Source organism: Capsella rubella, unplaced genomic scaffold, assembly GCF_000375325.1.
Source record: "Capsella rubella cultivar Monte Gargano unplaced genomic scaffold, Caprub1_0 scaffold_8, whole genome shotgun sequence".
NCBI classification, from domain to species: Eukaryota; Viridiplantae; Streptophyta; class Magnoliopsida; order Brassicales; family Brassicaceae; genus Capsella; species Capsella rubella.
The window spans coordinates 8,499,061-8,518,893 of record NW_006238916.1 but is presented as its reverse complement, the minus strand read 5'-3'; the positions used below and the strand labels follow the sequence as shown (position 1 = coordinate 8,518,893).

Sequence of the window (19,833 nt, the reverse complement as noted above, 5' to 3'; positions counted from 1 at the left end):
AAATCAAAATTGCTCCAAAATTGGATTAATAGATTTAATTTTAACCTATGGTTATTTTTTTTGGGAAATTCTCAAAAATAGCACTAATTTAAACCTTTCTTCTCCAAACTTACCACACACTCTCCTATTTTTTTCAAAATTAAATTTTAAACTCTAAACAATAAACCATACCTCCCTAAAAACTATACCCTACATGTAAAATAGTCAATCCAAACCTTAAAAAAAACTAAAAATTTATTTAAAATATTATAATTTTGTTAACAAGTGCTATTTATGGATATTTATGGAGTGTGTGCTATTATTGTCCTTAAACACATATTTTGGTGCTACTTGATGGTATTTTCTTGTTTTTTTTCAATCACATTATACTTTACATATTTATCATCATCAAATTCAACAACAATATGCAAGTTTGATATATCTATTCATCAATCATTATTTTTGGCTGATAAATAGTTGTTTCAAAATTTACAAATGAATAAATTTCAAGAACATTATAGAATTTTAAATTATTATTTTTTGGGCTAGTTTGGATTTATTTTTAATGTCATGTTATCATGTCTTTCCATAAGGACTAATCTTCCACTTCCCAGATTTTATGATCATATCCATGGTTACGTTGTGTTCCCGATCTATCATCTTCTCGCATGTGACCCGAACCGTTGGCATGCTATCGTCGAGAAATATCGAAGGAACAAACCATCAGGACGTGAATCGTCGATAAAAACCGCATCAGGAAGGAAATTATCTGATCTTGTATCCAGAAGATCATTCCATAAACAATTGACACATAATAACCTCAGCTCTCAAGTTCTCAACAGTTGTTGGTTATTACATGAATCCAGCTTTATAAAATGAAATCTTACTTTTTTCCTAAACATTTTAAATGGACAGTTGGAACATGTCTTCTTTGGAATTCTCCCAAAACAGTCCATGGACCTCTCATGGGCCTTCATTTATCTAAACCCAAGTAAGAAGTTAAGAAGAAAATAAATCCCAATGCCACCACAACGACGTCGTATAACGGTGTGAGGAACAAAACTAAAAGTGAGAAGGGGGTAAAGACCCGCTGACCGATACGGAGTCTTTCGTTAACTTAGCCTCTACAACACAAAAAAAACGGACACAAATCAAAGGCTGGTAAGAAATCCGTGAGGCGTGTGTCCTGTGAGATTCATCATATCTGCTTCATCTCCGATTTCGTCGTGGCCCTAAGGTAGTTGCATCAAATTCGTTATCCTACATCCATATTTTGATCGAATTTGAGCTCAATTTCACAATTTCATGTTTGGTTTCAAAGTTAGGGTTTCTCGTTCCAATTTGGGGATTCGAGTTTTCAATTGAACAAACCAGAGCTTCAATTATCTTATTCTTTGTTCGTATCGTATTCAATTCATTGACATATCGGATTTCTGAAATTTTGACCCGGTTGATTTTATTTCTATGTTATGGGATTTAACATTGAGATGTTGAAGTTCCCTTCAGACCAATTGAAATGTCTTGATGCATATGAGCATATCTGTGTTTTGTTAAGTATATTAATGTATTAATCCCATTTTGGTGCAATTCAAGAAAATTAAATGTCTTTCCTTTTTTTTCTCTTTTTCATTTGTTGATCAACAGTTGATTGTGAATAACTTGCCTTGTTGGGTATGGCCACTGAGGCGTTTGTGAAGCCCGTTGTGCCAAATGGTCATGATGGGTATGACGATGAAGATGAAGATGACATTCCTCTGGTTTTTAAGAGAACCAGTAATACAGCAGCTACAACTAACCGTTCAAGGCCTAATAATGCTATGAGAAACTCGGCTATTGGTTCCACCAAGTCTCCGCCACCAACAAGGTCTCCCTTAACTAGCCCCAATAGATCAGCTTCATCTGTTAGAAGTTCGATGATGAAACCATCGTTACCATCATCTTCATCTGTTCAACGTTCGACTGTGAAGTCACCATTGCGGGATGATAGGTCCGTTGTTGCTAAGGAGAGGAATGGTTTGGGGAAAGCACCATCTGTGTCCAAAAGTGATGATGAGGATTCCGAGGATGATAAACCTTTGAGTGCCAGACTTAAAATGGATTCTAAGGACCTTACCAAACAGCCGGGCTCTTCTGGGCGCGGGAGTATGCAGAAACCAGGACAAAAGAGCAACATGAGGCCTCAGGGATTGGGTGATAACACTAAGAAGAAAGTTTTGGATGAGAGAGCTCCCATGTCCTCCACGGTTCAGGCAAAGACCAGTGTGGGTACATCAAGTAGCAAGCCTGTTCATAATGAACAGAAGAGACCTTTGGTTAACAATATCAATCGGAATGGTTTAAAACCTAAGACCGAAGGGCACAGTTCTCAGGCACCTGCTAAAAGACCTCTTGAGAAGGGGAGCTCTTCTAATCAATCTTCTGTTAAGAGGCCCAAGCTATCAGAGCCAGCTAAACCATTGAAAGTGGAGCAAGGTTCACATAGTGCAGCTACGCCAGATGGCAAAGAAAAGAATCTGGATGCATCAAAGCCGTTGAGAGCCAACCAAGCAACTGTTAAAGAAGATAACTCAGATGATGATGATCATGTTCCTATTGCCTCAAGGATGAAGTCAGATTCCTCAAATAATAAAGCCTCCTCAGCGAAGCCAAATTCTAGTAAAATGATAGCTTCGTCATCCAGAACAATAGCTAAAAAGCCCAACAAATGGGTGAAAGATTCTAAATTTTCGAAATCGTCAAAATCATTACCTTCTGGAGATGGGCAAACGAAATGGAAAACTCTAGAGCACAATGGTGTTATTTTTCCACCTCCATATAAGCGTCATGGGGTTAAAATATTGTATCAGGGAAAGCCTGTTGACTTAACTCCTGAACAAGAAGAGGTCCTTTCTCTGTCTTTCTGCGTCTCAGTCCCATGATAGTTTTCTTTGCTACTTTCTACAGCCGTTGACTTTCATCTCATTGCGCTTGTTGAGTGTTTTTTTTATGTTGAGTGGTGAGCTGATAATATTGTCATTTCTCTCTGCAGGTTGCAACTATGTTTGCGGTGATGAGGGAAACAGAATATTACAATAAACCAAAGTTCAGAGAGAATTTCTGGAATGATTGGCGGAAATTACTTGGAAAGAACCATATGATTAAAAATTTAGATGATTGTGACTTCACTCCCATATATGAATGGTCTATGCAGGAGAAGGAGGCAAAGAAACAAATGAGTGCAGAAGTACAAAAAAATTATTCTTTAAGATAAAGTTCATTAGTATGCTATTCTGATGAAGCTGTTGTTGATAATGTTATAATGCTAATGATGAACAGGAGAAAAGAATTGTGAAAGAGGAGAAATTACAGCAGGAGGAGAAATACATGTGGGCTGTTCTTGATGGTGTCAGGGAGAGGGTAAATTTTTTTTTTTTTTTTCTTTCTGTTTGATAGAAATCTCAGTCCACCGTCTTAAAATTAGCTGACCATATTATGCAACAATTCCAGATTGGAAATTTCAGAGTTGAGCCCCCTGGGTTGTTTCGAGGCCGGGGAGAACATCCTAAGGTATATTTTTGCTGCGCTTATTTACATTATCCTTAAACTGTAATATTCTGTTGTGTGATGTAGTATCTCATTTAGAACATTCTTCTTCCTTGTTCCCCCAACTTCTATAACTATTTCTCATTTTAGTAATTTTCTCTTCTGCGTCATGTGTTCAAGATGGGGAAACTGAAAAAGCGGATTCGTCCTTGTGATATAACAATCAACATTGGTAAAGAGGCGCCAATTCCAGAATGCCCCATCCGTGGTGAAAGGTCTTAGTTTATGTTCTCCCTTTTGAAAAAGTCACATGTTTTATTTTTTTCTATGACCTGATTCTAAGAGTGCTGTTCTTTGTTCAGATGGAAAGAAGTTAAGCATGACAATACTGTTACCTGGCTTGCTTTTTGGAATGATCCTATCAATCCAAAAGAGTTCAAGTATGTATTCCTGGCAGCTAGTAGTTCGTTGAAGGGACAAAGCGACAAGGAGAAGTATGAGAAAGCGAGGAAGCTACACGTAATGAGTTTTGATTCTGCTAAAGCTTTTTTGTAAACCATCCTGCTTTCCCTTTTCTTATTAAGTAATCTACCATTTGTTTGCAGAACCATATCGGGAGTATTAGAGCAGCATACACCAAAGATTTTAATAACAAGGATGTAACAAAGCGGCAAATAGCAGTTGCGACATATCTCATCGATAAGCTAGCCCTTAGGGCTGGAAACGAGAAGGTGATTTAGAAAAAGATTCTTCTTTAATTAGAGAGATCCTAATTTAAAATTAAGTTTATTGTTGTCTCTGGCTGATAAGAGATCGTTACTCCACAAAACCCGCTTCTTATGCGTTTTCTAGAATTTCAAGCGATTCTTTCACATTTTTCTTTCTTGGTCTTCATATTTTTATTCTATAGGACGACGATGAGGCAGATACTGTTGGTTGTTGTACATTGAAAGTAGGAAACGTGGAGTGTATTCCTCCAAATAAGTTAAAGGTATATACTTAATCTCAACCTGAACAAAATTAACTGCAGCATGTATCTGCGAGAGTACTAGAATGCCTGGCGTATTGACTGTTTTTTTCCGACAAGGTTTTATTGTTGCATATAATAATCACTTATGTATCTGCTTTGGTATTTTCAGTTTGACTTCCTTGGTAAAGACTCTATTCAGTATGTAAACACAGTTGAGGTTGAGCCTCTGGTATATAAGGCAATTGGGCAGTTCCAAGCGGGTTAGTTAAAAATCAAATCGGCTATCTAGTCTTATAATTGACCTTTGGAAACTGGATGATGACTTTTGGTTTTGTCTTCTATCCAGGAAAATCGAAAGCCGATGATCTCTTTGATGAGCTAGATACTTCAAAACTCAATGCTCATCTTAAGGAGCTTATGGCTGGTCTCACAGCCAAAGTCTTTCGTACATATAATGCATCCATCACATTGGATTTAATGGTATGTTGTCAATTTTTTGTACCCTCTATTAAAAATTGTATATGCACGTATTGATTAAAAACCTAGTTATACAAACATATATTTCTCAGTGGTTACAATTCTAATGAATAGTTTCTCTTGAGTATCCTTCTTAAGCCGTTTTCGATTGGATGTTATGATAGTTGAGTAAAGAAACCAGAGATGGCGACGTTCCTGAAAAAGTTGTGGTTTATCAGCAAGCAAACAAGGAGGTAATGACAACTAAGCTCTCTGCTATTTTCATAGTTTAATTAAGAGAATATGATTTATCTTTTTTTCTTGGTTAGGTCGCTATCATTTGTAACCATCAACGTACTGTCTCAAAATCTCACGGAGCACAAGTCGAGAAGCTGGCTGTGAAAATAGAAGAACTAAGGGTAAGATATAAGCAAATCCTAATCAGCTTTGGTCAAAATACAGTTTCAACTTTCTAATCTCAGTCCCATGATCTTTGTATTTCTCTGCAGGAGCAAATAAAAGAGCTGAATATTGATCTCGACAGGGCTAAGAAAGGAAGAACACCACTAATGGGATCTGATGGAAAGAGAAAGAGGAATTTAACACCTGAAGCGTAATATCTAAACCTCTCTTTTACACACATTATTTATCGCATAAGGATCTCTTTGAAAACAACTTCCTCTATGGAAAAATAGATTGGAGAAGAAGATAATGCAAACGAATGGTAAGATCGAGAAGATGGAGAGAGATATGCAAACAAAGGAAGATATGAAAACCGTGGCATTGGGCACATCTAAGATCAATTACATGGATCCAAGGATCACTGTTGCGTGGTGCAAACGACACGATGTCCCCATTGAGAAGGTAATATATAAAAAGCTTCAACAAAGTCAGAGATTTGCATTGCAACACTTGAAATTGACTTGTCTTGCTATTGCAGATATTTAACAAGTCTCTTCTGGCCAAGTTCGCTTGGGCAATGGACGTTGATCCTGAGTTCAGATTCTGTTTAAGCAGCGATGAATAAATGCATCTTCGTTGAGGCCAGTTTCACCTAACCCATTCACCATACATTTACAGAGATAGAGAAAGAGAGTTAAAAAGAGTAGAAGAAAGAAAACAAATTTGTAAAAGATATTTCTTCTCTCTTAATAGTAGAACCAGAAGACTAATATGTGAGATGTTTTATAGAAGAACAGTTATAAATTTTTTTACTCAATAAATAATTCAGGTTAATATTATTATAAATTATAATGTAGAAAGGTAGCACCTATCTTAATTTGTACTGTACTATACTATAGTCTATGGATGACTATTAGGCGCGACTCAATACGGCGTCGTGGAGAAAACAAAACCCTCAGTCGTTCGAAACTCTCCGACCTGTGTAGAGTGTAGAGACTAGAGAGTCTCCTCGTCGTTAAAACGAGAGAAACCATCAGAGCAGAAGAGAGAAACGAGGGGGGAGAGATAGGCTTCGCTTGACAATATCTTCGATATCTGGAAGAAGGTAGCTTATTCAGTCTGACGTTAATTCTCCGAAATTTGATTCGATTAAGCTCCATTTGCATCATTACCCAGTTATAGCACAAATTAGGGTTCCTTGTTCTGAATTGGGGATTTGGTATTCCCACTGCCCTAGATTCTTCAAATATGTGTTTTTATCAAATTATGTGTTCATCCAATCACGATGTAGTCCCTTGTTAGTGGGTTTACTTATACATGCGCGTTAAAATCTTTGTAATGTGTCCACAATATATATGTCAAAATGTTTTTTCTTGGGTTTAAGGATTCTCTCTCCATGAATCACTGTACTCATTCTCTGTAGTGTACTCATTTTGCTTCTTGTAGTCGTAATGGTGTTTGTTTGCCTTTTTTCTGGAAATCTCTGACATTTCTCTTTGGTTTCTTTTTTGGTCAGAAGTTTGTCTGAATCCTTGTCTTGTTCCATTGAGTATGGGCACTGAAATTGTTTCAGAATCTGTGATGGATAATGGGTATGAAGACAGCGATGATGACCAACCTATATCGTCCAAGTGGAAACGTTATTTTGCTTCTTATTCGAATCAGTCAAAATCCAATACCCAGAGAAGCAAGGCAGTTCCTTCCACCAAGGTATCACCTATAATATCTCCTGTGACTAGCTCAAATGATATGAGAAGGGTTTTGGTTTCACCTGAACCATTGAGAAGTGGGTATGAAGACAGCGATGATGACCAACCTATATCGTCCAACTGGAAACGCAGTGTTGCTTCTTATTCGAATCAGTCGAAATCCAATCCCCGGAGAAGCAAGGCAGTTCCTTCCAGCAAAACTGTACTAGAATCTGTGATGGATGATGGGTATGAAGACAACTCTGATGACAAACCTTTAGTGTTCAAGAGGAAAAGTGGGTATGAAGACAGTGATGATGAAAAACCTTTAGTTTACAAGAGGAAAAGTGGGTATGAAGACAACGATTATGACAAACCTTTAATGTTCAAGAGGGGATGTAGTGTTGCTTCTAATTCGAATCAGTCGAAATCCAATTCCCAGAGTAGCAAGGCAGTTCCTTCCTACATGGTATCACCTATGAGATCACCTGTGGCTAGCCCAAATAGTAAGGGAAGGGTTTTGGTTTCACCCAAACCAATAAATAATGGGTATGAAGACAGCGATGATGACAAACCTTTGGTGTTCAAGAGGAAAAGTAGTGTTGCTTCTAAGACAGTTCCTTCCAGCAAAACTGTATCAGAATCTGTGATGTATAATGGGTATGAAGACAGTTCTGCTGACGAGCCTTTAGTGTTCAAGAGGAAAAGTGGGTATGAAGACAGTGATGATGACAAACCTTTAGTGTTCATGAGGATAAGTGGGTATGAAGACAGCGATGATGACAAACCTTTAGTGTTCAAGAGGGAACGTAGTGTTGCTTCTAATTCAAATCAGTCAAAATCCAATTCCCAGAGAAGCAAGGCAGTTCCTTCCTACATGGTATCACCTATGAGATCACCTGTGGCTAGCCCAATTAGTAAGGGAAGGGTATTGGTTTCACCCAAACCAATAAATAATGGGTATGAAGACAGCGATGATGAAAAACCTTTAATATTCAAGAGGAAAAGTAGTGTTGCTTCTAAGACAGTTCCTTCCAGCAAAACTGTATCAGAATCTGTGATGGATAATGGGTATGAAGACAGCTCTGATGACAAACCTTTAGTGTTCAAGAGGAAAAGTGGGTATGAAGACAGTGATGATGACAAACCTTTAGTGTTCAAGAGAAAAAGTGGATATGAAAACAGTGATGATGACAAACCTTTGGTGTTCAAGAGGGAATGTAGTGTTGCTTCTAATTTGAATCAGTTGAAATCCAATTCTCAGAGAAGCAAGGCAGTTCCTTCCAACATGGTATCACCTATTAGACGGCTTGTAACTAGCCCAAACGGAACCACTCCTTCGAATAGATATTCTACAATGAAATACTCTATGCTATCATGTTCTTCTAAGGATTCGCCAGCAAAGTCTCCAGGCTTCACCAGCAAAATCACCATTGCGGCATGATACGCACAGTTAAGGATAGGAGCCAGTAACATAAAGTCAGTCTGAATGCAATAGTGAGCATGAGGATCCGGAGGATAAAGGAACCTCTTCATGGTACATTTCTTCACCGCAGCCAGAAAAAAGCATGGTGGTAATCGACCTATTGATAGATTAAACTACAAAAGACTAGTCATCTTAATTTTGTAGTATGGATGATTATATGCTTATGAACTAAGTAACTTTTAAATTTGTACTATGGATGATTAATGTGTATGCACTAAGTAACTTTTAAATTTGTACTATGGATGATTGATATGTTTATGCACTAAGTAACCAATTTTAAAGAGTTTTATATTTTAAAGGAGGTTCTTCTGGGTGAACAAAAGGACTAATCGGTGACATTTATAGAATAACAGTTATAATTTTATTATTTACTCAATAAATTATTCAGGTTATTAATATAAAATGATATACATAAATTTTAAGGCTTTACTAATTAATTTTAATAAACAAATATACAAAATATGAACTTTAGTGTCCATGACACGTCATTTTATTGGATAAGAAATTAGATTTTATTTTTTCTATTGTGATATTATCACCAATCTTATTTACTTAAATATGCTTCACAGTTTAGCAAATTAATATGAGACAATGATTAGTCTATTGCTCCAATTTAAACCCAACTTTCTAAGATTTTGACTATTTATGGGGATAAAAGTAAAAAGCAATGTCTCTGGCGGTAAAATTAAACGTTATGGCGCGACTCAATACGACGCCGTGAAGAATACAAAACCCTCAAGCGGTAGAAACTCTCTAACCTGTAGAGAGTCTCCTTATGCCTTAGTCTCCTCGTCGTTAAAACGAGAGAAACCATCAGAGCAGAAGAGAGAAACGAGGGAGAGAGATAGGCTTCGCTCGACAATTTCTTCAATCTCTGGAAGAAGGTACCTTCTTCAATCCTACGTTAATTCTCTGAAATTTGATTGGATTAAGCTCAATTTGCATCATTTCCCAGTTATAGCACAAATTAGGGTTTCTTGTTCTGAATTGGGGATTTGGTATTCCCACTACACTAGATTCTTCAAATATGTGTTTTTATCTAATTATTTGTTCATCTAATCACGATTGTCATCCCTTGCTCGTGGGTTGATCTTACTTTTAAAATCTTTGTAATGTGTCAACAATATATATGTCAAAATGTTTTTTCTTGGGTTTAAGGATTCTCTCTCCATGAATCAATGTACTCATTCTCTGTAGTGTACTCATTTTGCTGCTTGTAGTCGTAATGGTGTTTGTTTGCCTTTTTCTGGGAAGCTCTGACATTTCTTTGTGGTTTCTTTTTTGGTCAGAAGTTGGTCCGAGTATGGGCACTGAAACAGTTTCAGAATCTGTGATGAATAATGGGTATGAAGACAGCGATGATGACAAACCTTTAGTGTTCAAGAGGAAAAGTAATGTTGCTTCTAATTCGAATCAGTCAAAATCTAATCCCCAGAAAAGCAAGGCAGTTCCTTCCAGCAATGTATCACCTATGAGATCGCCTGTGGCTAGCCCTAATGGAACCACTCCTTCGAACAGAACTTCTACTGTGAAATCATCTATGCCAGCATGTGCTTCTAAGGCTTCACCAGCAATGTCACCATTGCGGAATGATACACCCTCTACTGTTATGGATAGGAGCCAGTCACATAAAGATCAGACTGAATGTAAAAGTGAGCATGAGGATTCTGAGGATAATAGACCTATAAGTTCTATACTATCTAGAAATTCCAATCGGCCCAACAATGGGCCTACCTCTTCACGACAGGTTTCTTCACCACAGCCAGAAAAAAATAATAGTGGTGATCGACCTCTTGATAGAGCAAATAGAATAAAAAAAGATGAGTCAGATGATGAAACTCCAATCTCGTCAATGATTCGGAAGAAGATTGATAGTGGGATGTCAGGGTCCAAACAGGTCTCTATTGATGAAAAGAAACCTTTGGCTAAAAAGTTGCATCAGAATGGTTCGGCACTTAAGAATGAAATGCCAAACTGCAAGGTATTAGGTAAGAGACCTCTGGAGAAGGATAATTCAGCAGATAAATCTTCCTTGAAGAAGGTCAAGGTATCAGCTTCACCTACTACGGTGAAAATGAAACAAGATTCTGTCAAAAAAGAATCAGATGATAAAGGAAGGGTTTTGGTTTCACCTAAACCAATGAAAGCTAAACAGTTATCTACCAGAGAAGATGGAACTGATGATGATGATGATGATGTTCCAATAGCCAAGAGATTCAAATCAGATTCCTCCAACAGTAAAACATCAGCTGCAAAGCCTAAAGCAGTAAAACCAAATTCTACTTCATCAGCTGCAAAGCCAAAAGTGACAAGAGTCGTTTCTCCTCGATCCAGAACAATGACCAAAAACTCTAAGCAAGTAACGAAAGACTCACAATATTCTACGTCTTCGAAGTCATTACCTTCCTCCGGAGATGGGCAGAAAAAATGGACTACCTTGGTGCACAACGGTGTTATATTTCCACCACCATACAAGCCTCATGGCATTAAGATTTTGTACAAGGGGAAGCCTGTTGACCTTACTACTGAACAAGAAGAGGTTGTCCTTTCCATTCACGTCCTCAATCTTACTGAAAAATGTTATATACCTGTTTCTTAATGGATTATTCGTCTATCTCAATATCTAGAGTGGTTTCTTTTGTCATTCCAAGAAACCTTTGTTATCCATGCTGATGCTATGTTGATAATTTACAGGTTGCGACAATGTTTGCAGTGATGAGAGAGACGGATTATTATAATAAACCTCAATTTAGGGAGAATTTCTGGAACGACTGGCGAAGATTGCTTGGCAAGAAACATGTGATACAGAAGCTGGATGATTGTGACTTTACTCCCATATATGAGTGGCATTTGGAAGAGAAAGAGAAGAAGAAACAAATGAGCTCAGAGGTATTTAGAAAAAGAGAATTTCAAGTGTAATGGCTGACTACATTGGTGTGCTAGACCTGTTTTCGTATTGTTAAAAATTTCAAGATGAGACTGTATATAATTATGCAATTGACATGTTACAGGAGAAAAAAGCTGTGAAAGAGGAGAAACTGAAGCTTGAGGAGAAATATATGTGGGCTATTGTTGACGGTGTCAAAGAGAAGGTAAATCTTCCCATAGCATTGTCATTTTCCCCAAAACAGAGTTAGGAACTACAGTAGTTCCTCACTAGTTAGTTCCTAATTCAAACTTATGTTTATCTTTCAGGTTGGTAATTTCAGAGTTGAACCGCCTGGGCTTTTCAGAGGCCGTGGAGAACATCCCAAGGTTAGTCCTCTCTGTCAGAGCCTATTTTTTGTAATCAACATACCTTGACATTGCAGTTTTCAGTGGCTTCAGTTAAGGCATGGTCTATTCTGTTTTCTTTTTCAAAACCATCTACTGTCTTTTTTCAGATGGGAAAACTAAAGAAGCGTATCCGTCCATGCGAGATCACCTTAAATATCGGGAAAGATGCTCCTATTCCAGAATGTCCAATCACTGGTGAAAGGTCTTGCTTTTCCATGGCTATCCTCCAAATTGAAAAACATGATATAATAATTTTACTAAGCCATGACAGCTGTATGACTTTGCAGTTGGAAAGAAGTAAAGCATGATAACACAGTCACCTGGCTAGCTTTCTGGAATGATCCTATTAACCCGAGAGAATTCAAGTATGTATTTTTGGCAGCTAGCAGTGCTCTGAAAGGGCTGAGCGACAAAGAGAAATACGAGAAAGCTAGGAATCTTTCAGTAAGCAGCTTTCATTTATACGATTCATGCTTATTCTTTCATTGTTTCTCCTATTTAGAAATAGATTTTTTTTGACTGCAGGACCATATAGATAATATAAGAACAACGTACACCAAGAATTTTACCGCCAAGGATGTTACAAAGAGGCAAATCGCTGTAGCGACATATCTCATTGATAAATTGGCGCTTAGGGCTGGAAATGAGAAGGTAGTTTTGAACTAGTATTTTGCAAGTTTAATGTAAATCAAATGATTTCGAACAAATAATTAGCGGGTAAACAAGAAAGTTTTCTGAAGAAATCTCATATTTTCTTTTTTGATTGGTAGGATGATGATGAGGCGGACACTGTTGGTTGTTGTACTTTAAAAGTTGGAAATGTGGAGTGTATTCCTCCAAATAAAATAAAGGTATTAATTTGATCCTTGAAGTCTTACACTTGTTTCATATAACGAGTACACTTGTGAAAGTGGATAACAATTACATGTACTTATTAATCCTGGGCAGAAGACTTATAATCTCACACATTTCCATCTTGTATCCAGTTTGACTTTCTTGGTAAAGATTCAATCCAGTATGTGAACACAGTCGAGGTTGAGCCTCTTGTTTACAAGGCCATTGGACAGTTCCAGGCCGGTGAGATATCAACTTGACATTTTATATCACATGATATATTATTCTTGTGACTGATTCAAATAACTTGCTTTCTTTTTGTCCCATCCAGGAAAATCCAAGACAGATGATCTTTTTGATATGTTAGACACAAGTAAGCTGAATGCTCATCTAAAGGAACTTGTGCCTGGTCTCACAGCAAAAGTGTTCCGTACATATAATGCTTCCATCACATTGGATGAAATGGTAGTCTAAAATCTTAAATCGTTTGGGTTTACATTGAATTTATGCTGCTATACAATTTAGTCATAGAAACCCAATTACTGGTATTCATTTATCTTTATTTTCTTTCTATACATTTTTCACAACGATGTTCCCTTTTGATGTGTGTGACAGCTGAGTCAAGAAACTAAAGATGGCGATGTAAATCAGAAAATAGTAGTTTATCAGAAAGCAAACAAGGAGGTACAAAGATTTGTTCATTCACCTAGTGATTTCTTGTTTGGTGCATAAGTCATGGGCCAGATTCATGAAATGCTGGTTCACACTCTCTAGGTTGCCATAATCTGTAACCATCAACGTACTGTTTCAAAGTCACATGGTGCCCAAATTGAAAAATTGACTGCGAGAATAGAAGAACTCAGGGTACAAATCTCTTGATAACTTTTTGAAAATCTCTACTTTTCTTCTGGATTCATTATATGCTTTACGTATGTTTGTTTTTTATAATAATGTAGGAGGGTCTTAAAGAGCTCAAAACTAATCTTGACCGGGCTAAAAAGGGAAAACCACCATTGGAAGGTTCTGATGGAAAGAAGATCAGAAGCTTGGAACCAAATGCGTAATAAACTTTCCCTCTTACTTCTGAAAGACTCGACTAGATATAATCTACCTATCTATCTCTTCTTTAACAATTACGTCCCTTGACTTATTTATTGCAGGTGGGAGAAGAAGATTGCTCAACAGAATGTCAAGATAGAGAAAATGGAACGAGATATGCATACAAAAGAGGACTTGAAAACTGTGGCACTGGGCACGTCTAAGATCAATTACCTGGATCCTAGGATAACAGTTGCATGGTGCAAACGTCATGAAGTGCCAATCGAGAAGGTAAAATCTTTTTTTCTGAAACAAACCGTCAGGATGGTTGTCTTCTGAACAGAAGAAACAAGCTTTTTTCTTCTTACAAACTCAAAAAAATGTTTATGTTTCTCTTGTTCTAGTTATTCACCAAGTCTCTTTTGGAGAAGTTTGCGTGGGCAATGGATGTAGAACCCGACTTCAGATTCTCGCGCCAGACGGTATAGAGAAGCTTTTCTCAGATGCAGAAAAGTTATTAGGGAGCAAATGATCTTGAATAAGGAAAAGAGCAAAGAGAACAACCGGCCTTTCTATTCATCTTCCTCCTTTGTTTAGAATTTTCAAACTGTTTCATTAGTTATTTAACCTTTTCTCTCTTTTCTTTTAACATATTACTATGACAAACAAAAAATGCTATGTTATTTTTCAAATGATCAAAGAAATAGGAAAATTGGATGAACAAAAACACTTTTCCCTCTGCTTTTTATAATATGTTTCAGCAGATAAAAAAAAAATGTGTGCAAATCTGCAGTATTCTAAAATAAGATTGTAATTCATTTTCTATATGGATGCTTAATCTCTCTTTGCTTATAAGGATTGTTTGATCAATTTGCCTATAACAAAAAAAAAAATCACATAAGTGCATAATTTATCCACTCACTTGTATAACAAAAACATCACATAGTGCTTAATCACATTTAAACTTAATAATTAGTTTGACTTTGACCGAACATATGAAGAAGATAAGTTGGATTAGCCAATTTTGCCCTCACAAAAATCTCAAAACTCACACGGATCCAAATTCAGATTCGCACGAGGAAGACAATAACAATCATCGTCCTCCTCCAAAGAGGAGCTCTTCATTTCAAATCTGTAAGATCTCAGACACTTTCTCCTCTCACGTCTTTTTTGATCGGATTAATTTGATCGCGTTGAGGCCATTGTACCCCCGAATCACGTGTAATTCATCTCTTCGCAGGAATTAATTTATCAGATCAGGATCAAACATGGGTTTCCTTATAACAACCCTAATCTTCGTCGTCGTTGGGATCATTGCTTCTTTATGCGTTAGAATCTGCTGCAACAGAGGCCCTTCCACGAATCTGTATGTTCCTCTTGCGACCCTTTGCAAATTTGATATTTTGATTGCATTTTCCTAATCTGAAGGTAGGTATGAATTGGTCGTGGGTGTTTGTTAAATTTGATTGCTGCATCAATGTTAGTTAAATGGTGCGTGAATCTCTTTGAATCTCTCCAGAAGATTGAACATTTACTCTCTTCCATTGGGATTGAGAATTGGATATGTAAACATAATGCTTCAATAGATTTTTGAAGCAGCTCCAAATTCTTTGATTTGGTTGGTTTAGAAATAGTATTGTCACGCTTTGAAAGTTTATGGATGTGTCTTTAATCAAATTTCAAGCTTTGGTAATTAATCTGTCCTCTTTGTTTCTTGACTGTTTTGCTTTGACTCTCATTTTTAACCATGTTTAGCATGGAGTCAAATATCTCATCTGTGATTTTGTGATAACAGGTTACATCTTACCTTGGTCATTACTGCGACGGTCTGCTGCTGGATGATGTAAGTTTATGTTTTGATATGCCTTTTGCGTTGCTTTTCTAGCCATCAGTTTACATTTACAGCCCATTTGTTCCTTCTTTGCATTTTCTTCATATTCAATTTTGCTTTGTGTCAAAACCCCTGTTATTGTTTCCTCTCCTTAATCACTGCTTCCCATAAACAATGAAAATGAAAATCCTACACGCTAAGATATCTAGAACAGATTAGCCAACTGCTTCCAGTCTTGGTTCATCTTGCAGAAAGTTTCATTATTGAACTGATGAACATTTTTTCAAAGGTTCTTTGAATGTCTGTATATGGAGTTTGATTGATTCTATGTTGCTTGGTCACAGTTCCTTACCTTTTTGTCTCTTGACAATGGCAGGTGGGCAATTGTATATATTGCACAGATGAATCCTCTGATCGTTCCAATCCTAAGCGAAACCGAGTAGAATCCTCTACTCAGACAAGAGAACCTCAAACTAGAAAAGGATGCGCAAAGTCAGTCGAGTGAATCCAATCGTTCTGTATCTTCTTCAATCTTTAAACAGCTTTCCTGTTTGTAATTGTTAATCTTGGTGTGAACAAATCAAAACCTACCTTTTGGCCTCTTTACTATTTTGAGATTTTGTTGTATTCATTCATTCTCCACAAAACAAAGCTGAATCTCCCTTTTGAGATTGTTACAAACACTCCCACAATGTATTATTGTTGATTAAAATAAGCTTTTTGAAATAGTTAAGCTTATTGCATCTTTGATAAGTCAATTTTGGTTCTGAATAGTTGTGCATCATCAATTTTGGTTTTGAATGGTTCTGCATCACTATGAAACGTCGTCGTTAGATGACTTAAAGGGTCCACTCGATCTCTTCACCTTTCCTTTGGGAGAGAAACAAACACTGAACTGTTGATATTTTATTTTCTTCGTCGACACTAAAACCCTAAAAAAAAACCCATCTTTTTGTCTCTCTTTGGTTCTCTGAAAGCAGAGGAAGTTAAAAATGGCGATAATTCCGTTAGCTCAGCTTAATGAACTAACGATTTCTTCATCGTCTTCTTCATTTTTTTCGAAATCCATATCCCATTCGTTGCATAGTAGCTGCGTTTGCGTAAGTACCAGAATCACTAAATTCGGTGGCGGTGTCTCAAAACGAAGAAGCGATTCAGCAAGGTCTAAGTCAATGGGGTGGCGATGTTCCTTTTCTCCAATGGAGTCTGCCAGAATTAAAGTTATTGGTGTTGGCGGTGGTGGTAACAATGCCGTCAATAGAATGATTTCCAGTGGTTTACAGGTCAAATTCTGGCTCTCTTTATCTCTACGTAGAAGAATTGCAATGTAATTTTCATGTTTTGCTCGATTTTAGTTTGGAAATTCTCATTTGGGTTTAATTGATTTTGTCTGTGTTCCAGAGTGTTGATTTCTATGCCATAAACACCGACTCTCAAGCTCTATTACAGTCTTCTGCAGAGAACCCACTTCAAATTGGAGAGCTTTTAACTCGTGGCCTTGGTTAGTAGTCTCTCCACAGAGGAGAAAGTTATACTTGTTTGTAAAGATGTTGCGTGAATTTTGGCACTCAAAAGCAACAAACTTGCGTCTCTGTTACTTGATTTTATAGGTACTGGTGGAAACCCGCTTCTCGGAGAACAAGCTGCAGAAGAATCAAAAGATGCAATTGCTAATGCTCTTAAAGGATCAGACCTTGTTTTCATAACTGCTGGTATGGGTGGTGGAACAGGGTCTGGTGCTGCACCTGTGGTAGCTCAGATATCGAAGGATGCTGGTTATTTAACTGTTGGTGTTGTTACATATCCGTTTAGCTTCGAAGGACGTAAAAGATCTTTGCAGGTAATGTGTGTTGACACGGTTTCTTTGTTGAATTGGTTTAAGTCTTAAGTCTTGTCATGGATCCATGTTTAATAGTTATTTTCTGTAGGCACTGGAAGCTATTGAAAAGCTCCAAAAGAATGTTGATACCCTTATCGTGATTCCAAATGATCGTCTGCTAGATATTGCTGATGAACAGACGCCACTCCAGGACGCTTTTCTTCTTGCAGATGATGTTTTACGCCAAGGAGTGCAAGGCATCTCAGATATTATTACTGTGAGTCTGTGTATTGTTTAAAGCGTAACAGGTTGAATAATAAATGCCATTGATTGATCCCCCAAAGAAAAATCCTCAGGAAACAGTATCTGTTGTTCTTTTTCAGATACCTGGACTGGTCAATGTAGATTTTGCAGATGTGAAGGCAGTTATGAAAGATTCTGGAACTGCAATGCTTGGGGTAGGTGTTTCTTCCAGCAAGAATCGAGCAGAAGAAGCAGCTGAACAAGCGACTTTGGCTCCATTGATCGGATCATCCATACAGTCAGCTACTGGCGTCGTCTACAACATCACTGGTGGAAAAGACTTAACTTTGCTGGAAGTAAACAGAGTATCAGAGGTGCGTTATTTTTGTGTTGGTTTACTCGGCGTTGCTTCAGTTGGGTATAGTTGGGGGTATATACTGTATTGTAAGGCACAGTCTTCTCATGTTTTGGGTGGTTTTTGCAGGTCGTGACAAGTTTGGCAGACCCATCGGCCAATATCATATTTGGAGCTGTTGTGGATGATCGCTACACCGGAGAGATTCATGTAACAATAATCGCCACCGGCTTCTCACAGTCATTCCAGAAAACACTTCTGGCTGATCCAAGGGCAGCTAAACTCCTTGACAAAATGGGATCATCAGGTCAACAAGAGAACAAAGGAATGTCTCACCAGAAGCAATCTCCAGCAACTATCTCTACCAAATCATCTTCTCCCCGTAGACTTTTCTTCTAGTTTTCTTTTTATCTTTTCGTTTTTAAGCATCAAAAATGTAACGATCATCAGGTTCAAAAGTCAATTACATTTGATTTTTCTCCAAAGTGTCTCTAGATCAAAACAAACATTTCGATCATTATGCTAACTTAAGGTAAGTCCCAAAATATCATTCGGTAAACATGACTGTAAGTCACAGCACAACTTGGAACTTGTCTTCAATGATTATTACCGGATCTTCAAGAATATAAACTTGAGGAAACTTTACCCTCCTATAGGGTAAGGGAATTGTAACCAAGAGAATCAAGAAAGTTAGTCAGTGGCTACAGATAATCACTATACAGTATTTGTAAGCAAAACAGAGTATCATCCGAGTTATTCACTGTAAAACAAAATGTGAATTTCAGTAACTGTGAAGACCAGTTTTGGATATATTTGGAAAGTGCCACCTTAACCAGTTTTCATACATTTGCAGTTCTGATACAGAAATATACAAACTGATGCATATCTTCCAAGCATGCCTTTCTTTTCTTACTTACTTCCAAAGATTCTTATTGACCTCAGGAAACTTCATATACGAATCAATAATTCATATCAAGTAAACCACACAAAACCCCATAATTTAAAACCATAACATTTCAAAACTAAACTACAACTGTTCTGAGCTACAGTCATGCCTAAAATCTAATTTCAAATTTCGTTAGATTCCTCAACTCACCAGCTCTCAGTTACATGGGTTCTCACAAAAACTCAATCTTCAAACACAAGTAGTATGGATTAAAAAAAAATCTGTAGCTTGAATCGAGAAAAATAACTTACAGTGACAGGAGCATCGACTCTTTGAACTAGAATCTCCATAGCTTTAAGGCAAAGAGCCTTCACTTGTGATTCCTTCACAGCGTTTAAGCTGCTCTATCTGTTGGTTTAGCTCTGACATTTTCTTTGTTCCTTTCTCTCTTTGTTTTCTCTTCTTCTTCCACCTTTCTTCACAGACAAAACTAACTAATGGAAAAACAAAAGAACCTAATTTTGATAATCAGACGAGAATTGAAGAAACCCTCTTCAAAGTTAAGACTAAAGAGAAGAAAAACAAAAAATGATTTGTTCGTGCTTTGTTTTGTTCTTCCCCAACTCTTAATTTCTTCTCTGTCTCAGTCTCTCTCTCTCTTTCGCTCTGTTTTAATATTTTGTTTTTGAATCCGGTCCTTGTCTTTTTATGGGATTACAAATTTGCCGCGAATAGTTTGGGCCACATTTTGGACTATTGGCCCATATGTTACCAAGTAACTAGGCTCATTTAGACTAACACTTTATTTTTTGGTCACCAGACTAACACTTATATTACAAACTTAACACTTATTTTTTGGTTTATGGTAGTCATAAACATATTTTTTTTGGTAAGGGGTTTTCGTTATCTATCACGAGTGTCCGAAACATTTTCGAAACCGACTAAATTTCTAAGATGAGTGTGTAATTTGGTAAAGAGTTTTGCTTAACTCCACTACGGCCTATGGGTGGTAACACCGAACCCAAAAGCCTAAGATTCCAAAATGGCC

At 37.2% G+C, this 19,833-nt stretch overlaps 5 protein-coding genes across 6 annotated transcripts; all 5 read left to right on the top strand.

The window, feature by feature from the left end:
- The first annotated feature begins 1,127 nt into the window (after positions 1 to 1,127).
- Positions 1,128 to 6,175, top strand: LOC17876514 (DNA topoisomerase 1 beta). The gene is made up of 16 exons (XM_006279916.2): positions 1,128 to 1,216; positions 1,624 to 2,861; positions 3,008 to 3,202; positions 3,295 to 3,375; positions 3,466 to 3,525; positions 3,682 to 3,776; positions 3,864 to 4,020; positions 4,107 to 4,232; positions 4,412 to 4,492; positions 4,641 to 4,731; positions 4,818 to 4,951; positions 5,113 to 5,181; positions 5,257 to 5,346; positions 5,437 to 5,540; positions 5,623 to 5,791; positions 5,868 to 6,175. Exons 2-16 carry the CDS (start codon positions 1,653 to 1,655, stop codon positions 5,952 to 5,954), a joined length of 2,748 nt encoding a protein of 915 aa, XP_006279978.1. The 5' UTR covers positions 1,128 to 1,216; positions 1,624 to 1,652; the 3' UTR covers positions 5,955 to 6,175.
- A 705-nt stretch (positions 6,176 to 6,880) lies between these two features.
- Positions 6,881 to 8,461, top strand: LOC17875175 (DNA topoisomerase 1 alpha). Its single transcript, XM_023777642.1, has one exon. It carries the CDS (start codon positions 6,881 to 6,883, stop codon positions 8,459 to 8,461), a length of 1,581 nt encoding a protein of 526 aa, XP_023633410.1.
- Positions 8,462 to 9,286: 825 nt separating this feature from the next.
- Positions 9,287 to 14,404, top strand: LOC17875770 (DNA topoisomerase 1 alpha). 2 transcript variants are annotated; one of them, XM_023783041.1, is made up of 16 exons: positions 9,287 to 9,387; positions 9,793 to 11,042; positions 11,198 to 11,392; positions 11,515 to 11,595; positions 11,699 to 11,758; positions 11,887 to 11,981; positions 12,067 to 12,223; positions 12,305 to 12,430; positions 12,550 to 12,630; positions 12,766 to 12,856; positions 12,945 to 13,078; positions 13,229 to 13,297; positions 13,388 to 13,477; positions 13,570 to 13,673; positions 13,774 to 13,942; positions 14,056 to 14,404. In XM_023783041.1, the coding sequence occupies exons 2-16, from the start codon at positions 9,807 to 9,809 to the stop codon at positions 14,137 to 14,139; spliced, it is 2,772 nt and encodes a 923-aa protein (XP_023638809.1). In that variant the 5' UTR covers positions 9,287 to 9,387; positions 9,793 to 9,806; the 3' UTR covers positions 14,140 to 14,404. The 2 variants fall into 2 exon arrangements, with proteins under 2 accessions (XP_023638809.1, XP_006279572.1); XM_006279510.2 differs by having other exon boundaries at positions 9,292 to 9,387; positions 9,796 to 11,042.
- A 293-nt stretch (positions 14,405 to 14,697) lies between these two features.
- On the top strand, positions 14,698 to 16,215 carry LOC17875488 (V-type proton ATPase subunit e1). The gene is made up of 4 exons (XM_006281359.2): positions 14,698 to 14,785; positions 14,892 to 15,017; positions 15,447 to 15,494; positions 15,859 to 16,215. Exons 2-4 carry the CDS (start codon positions 14,920 to 14,922, stop codon positions 15,923 to 15,925), a joined length of 213 nt encoding a protein of 70 aa, XP_006281421.1. The 5' UTR covers positions 14,698 to 14,785; positions 14,892 to 14,919; the 3' UTR covers positions 15,926 to 16,215.
- A 170-nt stretch (positions 16,216 to 16,385) lies between these two features.
- LOC17874934 (cell division protein FtsZ homolog 1, chloroplastic) lies at positions 16,386 to 18,384 on the top strand. Its single transcript, XM_006280449.2, has 6 exons — positions 16,386 to 16,765; positions 16,884 to 16,983; positions 17,093 to 17,322; positions 17,411 to 17,578; positions 17,685 to 17,918; positions 18,029 to 18,384. The coding sequence occupies exons 1-6, from the start codon at positions 16,475 to 16,477 to the stop codon at positions 18,296 to 18,298; spliced, it is 1,293 nt and encodes a 430-aa protein (XP_006280511.1). The 5' UTR covers positions 16,386 to 16,474; the 3' UTR covers positions 18,299 to 18,384.
- The last annotated feature ends 1,449 nt before the right edge of the window (positions 18,385 to 19,833 follow it).

Coding starts and splice junctions, on each gene's coding strand:
- LOC17876514 (XM_006279916.2), top strand. CDS start 1,653: ATGGCCACTGAGGCGTTTGTGAAGCCCGTTGTGCCAAATGGTCATGAT. Junction 3,376..3,465: donor TTGATGGTGTCAGGGAGAGG/GTAAATTTTTTT, acceptor CAACAATTCCAG/ATTGGAAATTTCAGAGTTGA. Junction 4,021..4,106: donor AGAAAGCGAGGAAGCTACAC/GTAATGAGTTTT, acceptor ATTTGTTTGCAG/AACCATATCGGGAGTATTAG.
- LOC17875175 (XM_023777642.1), top strand. CDS start 6,881: ATGGGCACTGAAATTGTTTCAGAATCTGTGATGGATAATGGGTATGAA.
- LOC17875770 (XM_023783041.1), top strand. CDS start 9,807: ATGGGCACTGAAACAGTTTCAGAATCTGTGATGAATAATGGGTATGAA. Junction 12,224..12,304: donor AGAAAGCTAGGAATCTTTCA/GTAAGCAGCTTT, acceptor TTTTGACTGCAG/GACCATATAGATAATATAAG. Junction 12,631..12,765: donor TTCCTCCAAATAAAATAAAG/GTATTAATTTGA, acceptor TCTTGTATCCAG/TTTGACTTTCTTGGTAAAGA.
- LOC17875488 (XM_006281359.2), top strand. CDS start 14,920: ATGGGTTTCCTTATAACAACCCTAATCTTCGTCGTCGTTGGGATCATT. Junction 15,018..15,446: donor AGAGGCCCTTCCACGAATCT/GTATGTTCCTCT, acceptor TTGTGATAACAG/GTTACATCTTACCTTGGTCA. Junction 15,495..15,858: donor ACGGTCTGCTGCTGGATGAT/GTAAGTTTATGT, acceptor TGACAATGGCAG/GTGGGCAATTGTATATATTG.
- LOC17874934 (XM_006280449.2), top strand. CDS start 16,475: ATGGCGATAATTCCGTTAGCTCAGCTTAATGAACTAACGATTTCTTCA. Junction 17,323..17,410: donor GACGTAAAAGATCTTTGCAG/GTAATGTGTGTT, acceptor TATTTTCTGTAG/GCACTGGAAGCTATTGAAAA. Junction 17,579..17,684: donor GCATCTCAGATATTATTACT/GTGAGTCTGTGT, acceptor GTTCTTTTTCAG/ATACCTGGACTGGTCAATGT.